We start from the raw sequence: 11,522 nt of genomic DNA on the forward strand, positions 1-11,522 counted from the left end.
TGCTTGCCAACCGCCATAAAAACAAAAGAAGAAGAAGAAGAAGTTTCCCCGCTTCTTCTTCTTCTGACGTTAACTGATGGCAAATAACGCGTCATGTCCGCCGCCGTCTGATAGAAAGCATACATTTTCAAATCATTTGAAAATGATGTCCTAGCCAAAAAGGGCTATTTTCAGATGGACATATAAGGAGAAAATGAACTTGATGTAAATCCTGAGATCGCGAGATTTGGCACGGCACTCCATGAATCTGTCCAATCAGATTGGCTTTTCCTGAAAAACACGCATGCGCATTAAGTGGGCGGATGTAATGATTTCGATGGGAAGAAATAATATTCAGCATCGAAGGAATAACAACTGAAAGTAAGTAATACCATTTATTGTTTCTCTTTTGGTATTTATATGACTTTAACACACACCAGTTATTTGTTTTAAACTACTGGAACGTCACGCAGTTACGGAAATAGAGCTATAAATGCCGCAAGCACCTTGCTAGAAGTTGTGATAGTTACCTCCACCGAGGTAAGTATAATAACAAGAAGTGAAATAACAATGAGAGAAATAAATGTTCAGAGAACATTTGAAGTGGAACAATATACATTACTGAACACATAATATAGAGTTTTACATTTACAAGAAGTTCCACCTATATTCCAGCAACCTTTGTCTGTATTTATCTTCCACCCAACTCTCTCCTTTGAGGCACACATTAAAAGCGTTACTAAAACGGCCTTCTTTCATCTCCGTAATATCGCTAAAATTCGCTCCATTTTGTCCACTAAAGACGCCGAGATCATTATCCATGCGTTTGTTACGTCTCGTCTCGATTACTGTAACCTATTATTTTGGGGTCTCCCCATGTCTAGCATTAAAAGATTACAGTTGGTACAAAATGCGGCTGCTAGACTTTTGACAAGAACAAGAAAGTTTGATCACATTACGCCTGTACTGTATATACCTTTATATACATATATACATACATATATACTGTATATACCTTTATATACATATATACATACATATATACTGTATATACCTTTATATACATATATACATACATATATACTGTATATACCTTTATATACATATATACATACATATATACTGTATATACCTTTATATACATATATACATACATATATACTGTATATACCTTTATATACATATATACATACATATATACTGTATATACCTTTATATACATATATACATACATATATACCTATACTGTATATACCTTTATATACATATATACATACATATATACCTATACTGTATATACCTTTATATACATATATACATACATATATACCTATACTGTATATACCTTTATATACATATATACATACATATATACCTATACTGGCTCACCTGCACTGGCTTCCTGTGCACTTAAGATGTGACTTTAAGGTTTTACTACTTACGTATAAAATACTACACGGTCTAGCTACATCCTATCTTGCCGATTGTATTGTACCATATGTCCCGGCAAGAAATCCGCGTTCAAAAGACTCCGGCTTATTAGTGATTCCTAGAGCCCAAAAAAAGTCTGCGGGCTATAGAGCGTTTTCCGTTCGGGCTCCAGTACTCTGGAATGCCCTTCCGGTAACAGTTGGAGATGCCACCTCAGTAGAAGCATTTAAGTCTCACCTTAAAACTCATCTGTATACTCTAGCCTTTAAATAGACCTCCTTTTTAGACCAGTTGATCTGCCGCTTCTTTTCTTTCTCCTATGTCCCCCCCTCCCTTGTGGAGGGGGTCCGGTCCGATGACCATGGATGAAGTACTGGCTGTCCAGAGTCGAGACCCAGGATGGACCGCTCGTCGGGACCCAGGATGGACCGCTCGCCTGTATTGGTTGGGGACATCTCTACGCTGCTGATCCGCCTCCGCTTGAGATGGTTTCCGCCTCCGCTTGAGATGGTTTCCTGTGGACGGGACTCTCGCTGCTGTCTTGGATCCGCTTGAACTGAACTCTCGCGGCTGTGTTGGAGCCACTATGGATTGAACTTTCACAGTATCATGTTAGACCCGCTCCACATCCATTGCTTTCGGTCCCCTAGAGGGGGGGGGGGTTGCCCACATCTGAGGTCCTCTCCAAGGTTTCTCATAGTCAGCATTGTCACTAGCGTCCCACTGGATGTGAATTCTCCCTGCCCACTGGGTGTGAGTTTTCCTTGCCCTTTTGTGGGTTCTTCCGAGGATGTTGTAGTCGTAATGATTTGTACAGTCCTTTGAGACATTTGTGATTTGGGGCTATATAAATAAACATTGATTGATTGATTGATTTATATAGTATTGGAGTGTCGAAATGACAAAAGGAAAAGCTGGAAAACGATGAAGAAGAACTGGTAAAGAAGTGGAATCAAATAAAAGATCAAGAAGGACTGTAAAGTTGCTGAGTAGACTGGTATAGTGGTGGTGCATTAAACTGGCAGCAGATATAATATGTGATACTTTCTTTTTCTTCCTGCAGTCATCCCGTCCTGCAGCATGCACCTATGTGAATGTGGAGAATGACCAGCAATGTCCAAGTAAGTTATATGTATATGCCTGTTCTTTCTTGAAGTCAATTAGTTCTGATTGAGATTTACAGATAAAAAGCTGTCCACAGTTTGTCAGGAACAAACATGAAAATATTGCTTTCTTTGACCCTGATTACATTAGCACATATGAAGAATGAAACTTCAAATAGGAGTTATCTCAGCATGTGTAATTCATGTTTTTGGAACCTTTCACCTCCAAGTTAAAGCTGGTAGGTAACATCAGGTCATGACTAAGGATGTAACAATATCAACATTTCACGGTATGATATCGTCATAGTGTTAAAGCCAGGGTAAGATATTGTTACAAAAATGTCAAAGTGTGTTAAATGACGTGGGAGGAATGTTTAGGATAAACACACTTACTGTAATTGAACACAAACATCATTTTCATATGTTGTAATCATATTTATCATTAAAAACAGGTATTTTAGGTGCAAAGGAATGGTGCAGAATTTCAAGTAACACACAAAAACCAACATTTTCAAATAAGTGTCTTTAAACTGACATAAACAGTAAACATCCAGTGTAACTAATGTCATTAAAAACAGGTATTTTAGGTGCAAAGGAATGGTGCAGAATTTCAAGTAACACACAAAGACCAACATTTTCAAATAAGTGTCTTTAAACTGACATAAACAGTAAACATCCAGTGTAACTAATGTAGAACAATAATGTTTCTTTTGCCAAGAAACTATACTGTGTGTCCGGTATGTTTTTTTTTCAATACAACTTGGTATTATTGTGGGTTTGATGACCTTTTTAGCACATTCAACAATACTGCCATTATAATGCAAACAGTGATCATTTTGGTCACAGTAACGGTGATATGACATTTTGATATTGTTACATCACTGCTGTTTAGTTGAGTGTTTTTAAACTTTGAACTTCCTAAGAAACTGCCCTTTGCAGTCCAAATTGTATTAGTTTGTAGAATACTGATTCTTAAGAGTTAACTAATAATTTGACTTTTAATCATGTAAATACCTCACAAATGCATATTTTCCCTTGCTGACATCTTGGTTTCACATGAACGATATTTTCCAAATAACGGTTCTAACATATAACTCATTCTAATATATTACTCCTATTCCCTAACTTATTGTAGACATTGTGGTGTGTAGTGTCAGCAAATGTCTTATTTTGTGCATGTCCACATTTCCTCTGGTGAGCTGCAAGGGCTCTGGGTCGATTTGGAAATGGTCTGGATGAACGTGGCATGCTTTACCTTGCAGTATGCAGACTTTGTTTAAGGTTCAACTAACACGACAGTTATAGGCACAGAAATATTTCACAGCAACAATTCCTCGGCTAACCTAAGCACAAACGTTCCCATCACTCCTGCACACTTCCACTTTTTCGCCCTTCTATAATGTCCCGTTTGAACGTTGTTTTCCCACACGGCGGGTTTTCATGGGAGAACCAGTTTACTTCTCAGATGAGCCCACTTAATATTGTCAGAAAAAAACACAGCGACTGGTGTTCTCGTTTGATAGCGTCACACATCACGGCATTATTGTGACAATTTTGAAATCAAAATAAGGTTATATTTACAATAATGTTGCATCCCTCGTCAAGATCCTTTCTCATAGGTTTGGTTTGCTGTTGTGTATTTACTAATGATTGGCATTAGCATCCACAACTTTCTTTTCATAGTGTGTGTTGTATTGTGATGAGTTACATTTAACACTGTGGATGATGTGTTACCACAAACACAGAAGATACGTAAACATGAACTACAATGCGCTCAAGATGTGGGGAAAAAGGAAATGCATTCCATTAGCTGGATTTGTATAATGTGTTCAATTTATGTCAACTTCCTTCTTGTTTTGCATGTTTTTGTCTGGTTTTTTTTTTCAATGATTTGAATCTTTAGAGTTTTTTGGTTCCTCTTCTTTGTGTCAGGGGGTAGCAGCAGGGTAACACTGCATGAGGCGGTGCCCCCTGAAGGAGCCCAAAACACTGCTCTTCAAATGGAACACATCCAACCTTCAGGTGACCGTGCAGGATGTACCACTCTGGAACATCAAGCCTCTCCCCACCTGCCAGGTACACCCACCGTCTTCTGTGGCTGAATAATGTTTTGCTGTGAATTTTGTCACAAAGCAAATCCTGCTCAAATGTGACAAACTTTGGAGTGTAAGAATGTGAGCGATATGCTGAGATGTTATACGTTTTGCCTTGTGACAAAATGTTATCAAAAACCTTTAGTGATTTGTATTCTATTTTAATTTCAGCACATGAAAATATTTCTACTTCTGACCATCGAAGAGAATGGAAAACCATTTTCCAGATCAGCCCTCATACATCCTCCTGATGGCCTAACAACTGAATGACATGTCGATGCTGAGTATGATCCATTTCAATCATTTGAGGAAGCTCTCCCTGATATAGGGGATTGGATGTACAATGACGGACATACGTTTAATGAAGGATTTGAAGATGGTTTGAGTGAGGAGTGTGCAGAAGAGTCCAATTTCAAGGACACAACAGACAAACCAATACATGACAATGCATCAGAAACCATGGCAGAGTGCCTTCTGATCAGCATGGGTTATGTAAACTGTCCTAAAGTCACAGGTAAGGCCCTAAGCCATATGCTCAAAATGTTCAAGTTGCTTTATCCCGATAGTCTGAACACAGACTGCTTAAACAGTGTGCAGGAGTTCCAAAACTTTTTTTTATCCCACTCTGCATCATCGCCTACTATATTACATAAATCCTCCAAGAATTGTTTTGGGCCAATAGAAAGTAAACAAATAAAATGCCTGCTTTGTGGGACCAGTGTGTCAGAAGAAAGGTTCTCATCCTTTTTTTAAAGTATGTACAGATTGATTTCTTGTTTACCACAGCACATTCATGTGCCAAATGGGCCCTCGTTGGTGAATATAAACATGCAGGTTTTTCTTTGCTGCAAGATAGTGTAACATATGAGACATGCAGTCATGTTATTCCCCTATTGGAAACCTCTGCAGTACAGTAGTATTCTTGGATGACATATTGGGTAAAGTTGTTTTCCTTGACTTCACATCTATGCCTGGCATAGTGATTGCAGTTCATTTCCCCAACACACTTGAAAAGTTTGAAATAATGAAGAACTGAACTGGCCTAAGAAGCCACAAATCAAATCTTTAATCATTGTTGTAAATGCTCTGAAAATACACACTGATGTGATGTTGCCGTGGATTCTGTAAATATGTACTGTATATGGAGTATCATTGTTGATGATGTTTTTGCATTGTGTGTAATATTTCAGTGGCAAATATATTACATTTACTTGTTTAATAAAGCCACTGTCTTTTTTAATGAATACATAGGCCTACTATGCTACTGCATTTTAATATTAGTCCTTATGATGGTGGTTGGAGAGCCAAATATCTTCTGAAGTGGTACTTTGTTAAAAGAGTTTGAGAACCACTGCTCTAGAAAGTTCACAAATGTTAAAAGCTCTTACAAAGTGTCTTGTGATCATATCAGTATTGTTTGGGTTCAGTTTTAAATCTCACAATTGTAGTCACCGAGTTACTGTACATGACGTGTGGATAAGAAATCAACAAATTAAGTCCAACTTTATTTAAATAAACCATTTAGATTACAGACCATATATCCATATTGTCTGAATTCATTATTTTCTCCCAATGTTGGCATGAGATCAACTGGAATATGATTGAGGTATAACTAAATTGAGCCCATTAAAATGCATTTTTTTAGAAAACGGGTATATCTAACAACTCAAATAGTGAGCAGTGAGAGACAAAACCAAGTATATCTCTCACTGAGACATCATTGAGACATATTGAAACCAATACTCATCAATTGTCTTTTTGCCGAAATAGAAAAGAGACATCTGAGAACTCAAACAGTGAGTAGTGAGAAACAAAACCAGGTGTTTCTCTCACTGAGTCATAATTGAGACATATTGGAGACCAGCTCATTCATCTCTCATTTTGGTCTTAGTTGAAATGGGGAAAAGAGATAACTATTAGACAACTATGAGATCTCTCATAGTGCTCACTGTGAGCCTTATTTCTCAGGAGATACATTTGAGAAGAAGGAGAAAACTACTTTGGTCTCCATTAGTGCTCTTTTATGTCTAGGAGATATATATAAGACATACATGAGATCTCATCTTCAATTTTGCTTTGCTATGGGAAACAAGTGTTTGATGAGCATTCCTCAACTTTTTCGGTCTTTTTTTTAAGCATGTTGCAGGCATCAAATTCCAAAATGAGCTAACATTTGCAAAAAAAAAAGTTTCTCAGATCCAACATCAAATATCTTGTCTTTGCAGTCTATTCAATTGAATATAAGTTAAAAAGGATTTACAAATCATTGTATTCTGTTTTTATTTACCATTTACACAACGTGCTACTTCACTGGTTTGGGGTTTTGTACATGTTGACAGTACATTGCAGTGTTATTTTGTTACAGCCGTGCCCACTGTGTGAAGTACTTTTGCAAGACTCCTAGCAATAATATTACACTTCACCAAAGAGCCTGCTGTAAAAGAAATGACCATTGAATGAAGATACATACTCAGGTCACCGTGATCTGAAAAGGAGAGTGAAGAATGTTTTTGTATTCCCCAGATTCTAATCATCTTGGATGAATAAACAAGCAATTCCTAATTTCACTTGGAAATGGGTTTACTATAAAAGTGTAGCACTGTTTCCACACAAAATACCTTCTGTTTTTGGAAAGATGCCCATGTGTGTCTTCCAGGTTGAACATTCCACCCTTTGTGCCTGCCCGGACTGTGCTGGAAGGCCTCGAGTCAGAGGATGCGTGTGAAGACAAGAAAGCTGTAAAAAAGGAGATCCATAGCAAAAAGGTCAAATAAGTACAAACAAGTATTTTACCTCGATTATTAACAGTTTATTTTGCCCAAAAATGTTAAGGGAGCCAAAAAGGACAAAATGGAAGAGGAGAATACAGACCTGCTCAGACTTTGCCACACAGTACCGCTGGAGGTGGTGAACTTAGGTAAGAATCCATGTTTCAAGGTTGATCGGGGTGGGGGGAAGACAACGACACAAAGGTGCTCCTCTTATTTAGACTTTTTGTTTATGGAGGTGGGAAAGGTTACGATCCAGAGAAGAAAGACTACTCAGGTTTTGAGGCCTGGTTGCAGTGTTACTATGTGGATGGAATGAAGTCTGTACGCGACCACAATGGCAGGACTATGTGGTTCAAAGTATGCAAACACATTTTCATACGTAACAACTATATTTGTAGCACGTATTGACTAATAGAAAATGGTGTCATTTCAGGGCGATCCAGGTCCTATGGCTCCTAAAGGTAAACGCCAGAAAAAATAGTTGAGATACCATTACACATAAGAGAAAGCTTAGTGTGTCTTTATCTTTTCTCACACACCAGAATCAAAGTCTCCTAAGGCCAAAAAGAGAAAAGATACAGATGCAGACCATGATTACCCCCGCAAGAAAAAGGTATATTCAGTAGGTAATCACCACCAGCACATAGAAATCTAACCCCATTGTGGCTGTACTTCAGGTGTCCAGGAAACACAACTCTGACAGCACAGTGAAGAAAAAAGCAGCCAAAAAGCCCACAAAAGCAGCAAAGGAAGAAGAAAATGGACCTCAAGAAGAAGCCACACCCAGAAGAAGATCAGCAAACACACCTCAGCAAGAACCGAAATCCACGTCAGGCAGGAGGAAAAAGAACAATACAGAGCCAGCTGCAGGTCTGATTCTAATAATACTCCCATTTTCTGAAAATATTAAGAGCCTGATCTTTGAGGATCCAATTCCCACACACTTATCTGTGTGCGCAAACTATACAATTGCATGTACTGTTGGTGGGCGTGTTGTATGTGATCTACTTTGTGCAATTGATAGCTGCAAAAGTGGCACAGATCACCCTATTTTTGTGTACTAGAAGCATTATGTGCCCTTGGAAACACTTCTTTCCCTCTACATTCATGTTATTATGCTCTCCACACTGGAGGGGGGCTTATATTAGATTATAGCACATATCGATCATCTAACACCTTTTCTGCAATATAGAATCACAGTATGTATACTATTTGCAGCAGGAATGATCAAACTGCATATTGCAAGACATTTTTTTTAGGAGTTATACTAAATACAAAAAAAAAAAACGCAACGCTTTTGTTCTTGTTCCCAATTTAAATGAACTCAAAGATCGAAAACTTTGACTATAAACACAAAATACCTGTTCCTCTCAAATATTGTTCACAAATCTGTATACATTTGTTAGTGAGCATTTTTTCTTTGCCAAGATAATCCATCCCACCTGACAGGTGTGCCTTGAGCTGTCCAAAATAAAAGGCCACTGTGAAATGTGCAGTTTTATCACACAACACAATGCTTCAGATGTCGCAAGTTTTGAGGGAGCGTGCAGTAGGCATGCTGACTGCAGCAATGTCCACCAGAGCTGTTGCCCGTCAATTAAATGTTTATTTCTCCGCCATAAGAATAGAATAGAATAGAAAGTACTTTATTGATCCCTGGGGGAAATTCAGCACCACAGTTCGCTCACAATAAACAATGATAATAATAAATAATATAATATATATGAATAATATAAATATATTCTACATTTAAGTGCAGTCAAGGAACATATGCATTATACAGTCTGATGGCTGTCGGTGTGAAGGACCTCCTGTGTCGTTCCGTGTTGCATTTTGGGAGTCTGAGCCTTCCACTGAAGGTGCTCATTCTCTCTGCAAGGTCCGAGTGTAGTGGGTGGGAGGTGTTGTCCATAATGGCTAGGAGTTTTGCTAGACTTCTCTCTGACACCACCGCCAGAGAGTCCAGCTCCACTCCCATCTTGTTACTGGCCTTCTCTACCAACTTGTCCAGTCTGTATGTGTCCCTCACTCTCAGCCCACTGCCCCAGCAGGCCACGGCGTACAAGAGGGCGCCTGCCACCAGCGACTCGTAGAACATCTTCAACATCTTTGTACAGACGTTGAAGGATCCTAGCCTCCAAAGGAAATATAGATTCGGCTCTGTCCCTTCTTGTAGAGGGCCTCAGCGTGTTTTGACCCATTCAGCTTGTTGTCCATGTGTACTCCGAGGTATTTATAATCCTCTACCATGTCCACATCCACCCCTTTGATGGAAACAGGGGTCGCCAGAGTACTCCTCCTCCTTCCCAGGTCCACAACCAGCTCCTTGGTCTTCGTAACATTGAGCTGGAGGTGGTTCTTTCCACACCATGTGACAAAGTCCTCCACCAGTGTCCTGTATTCCTCGTCATCACCTTCCTCAATACACCCCACTATCGCAGAGTCATCAGAAAACTTCTGAAGGTGGCAGGACTCTGATTGATAGTGGAAATGGGTGGTGTAAATGGTGTAGAGGAAGGGGGAAGAGTACTGTAGCCTCCGGGGCCCCGGTGTTGCTGACCAGCCTGTCAGACACACAGTCCTGCAGTCGCATATACTGTGGTCTGTCAGTCAGGTAATCTACAACCCAGGACACCAAGGGGGCCTCCACCTGCATCTTCTCCATCTTCACACCCAGTAGCCCAGGCCGTTTAGTATAAGCCGCCTCCAACGGTGTTTCAGAGAATTTGGCAATACATCCAACTGGCCTCACAGCCGCAGACCATATTGATTGGCTGAGACCTGCCACCCGGACAGCTGCTACAACAATTGGTTTGCTTAACCATAGCATTTCTGCACAAACTGTAAGAAACTACCATGAATTGATTAACGTGGACCCCGACTTAAACAAGTTGAAAAACATATTGGGGTGTTACCAATTAGTGGTCAATTGTACGGAATATGTACTGAACTGTGCAATCTACTAATAAAAGTATCAATCAATCAATCTGTCTCAAGAAAGCTCATCTGCATGCTCGTGGTCCTCATCGGGGTCTCGACCTAACTGCAGTTTGTCTTCTTAACCAACTTGAGTGGGCAAATGCTCACACTCAATGGCGTCTGGCACAATACAGAGGTTTTGGTATGTTATTATTGACAGCGAAACCACGTGCATTTTATTGATGGCATTTTCCATGCGCAGAGATACCGTCACGAGACCCTGAGCCCCATTGTTGTACTAATCACCCGAGGCCATCACCTTTATAAATAACATTTACTAACTCATGTTGCAAGGATCTGGAAGCTAAAAACATCCCAGTTCTTGCATGGCCAGCATACTCACCGGACATGTCACCCAGTAAGTAATTTTTGAGAGGAATATATATTTTCTGTATAGTAAAAGTTTCAGATCTTTAAGTTCAATTCATGATAAATGGGAGCAAAAACAAAAGTGTTGCGTTTATATATTTGTTCAATACCATATTTTTCGGAGTATAAGTCGCACCTGCCGAAAATGCATAATAAAGAAGGAAAAAAAACATACAAGTCGCACTGGAGTATAAGTCGCATTTTTGGGGGGAAATTTATTTGATAAAAGCCAACACCGAGAATAGACATTTGAAAGGCAATTTAAAATAAATCAAGAATAGTGAAGAACAGGCTGAATAAGTGTAGGTTATATGAGGCATAAATAAGCAACTGCTATGTTAAGCTAACATATTATGGTAAGAGTCATTCAAATAACTAGAACATATAGAACATGATATACCTTTAACAAACTATCTCTCACTCCTAATCCATAAATCCCATGAAATCTTATACGTCTAGTCTCTTACGTCAATGAGATAAATAATATTGATATTTTACGGTAATGTGTTAATAATTTCACACATAAGTCGCTCCTGAATATAAGTCGCACCCCCGGCCAAACTATGAAAAAAAAACTGCTACTTATAGTCCGAAAAATACGGTGCATATTTTCTAAATCAAAAAAGGAATACCATTAAAAAACAACATAAATTAATAGACTTTGGTTTAATCGGCCCTTTAAGTTGTCCAGCAGCTATAAAATGATATTGCTGAATATATATCTTCTTCTTTTTATTTCTAACAGTCCAAATATGACATGCACACGTAGAACAAAGGCTTCTCTGTTCAGTTGTCTT

At 39.0% G+C, this 11,522-nt stretch overlaps 1 protein-coding gene across 1 annotated transcript; it reads left to right on the forward strand.

Moving 5' to 3' along the window:
* The first annotated feature begins 293 nt into the window (after positions 1-293).
* LOC133546118 (endonuclease 8-like 1) lies at positions 294-10,908 on the forward strand. The gene is made up of 8 exons (XM_061891965.1): positions 294-360; positions 2,474-2,531; positions 7,263-7,371; positions 7,439-7,523; positions 7,613-7,734; positions 7,811-7,838; positions 7,920-7,990; positions 8,055-10,908. The coding sequence occupies exons 2-8, from the start codon at positions 2,524-2,526 to the stop codon at positions 8,439-8,441; spliced, it is 810 nt and encodes a 269-aa protein (XP_061747949.1). The 5' UTR covers positions 294-360; positions 2,474-2,523; the 3' UTR covers positions 8,442-10,908.
* The last annotated feature ends 614 nt before the right edge of the window (positions 10,909-11,522 follow it).

This window comes from Nerophis ophidion, linkage group LG29 (assembly GCF_033978795.1).
Source record: "Nerophis ophidion isolate RoL-2023_Sa linkage group LG29, RoL_Noph_v1.0, whole genome shotgun sequence".
Taxonomy (NCBI): Eukaryota; Metazoa; Chordata; class Actinopteri; order Syngnathiformes; family Syngnathidae; genus Nerophis; species Nerophis ophidion.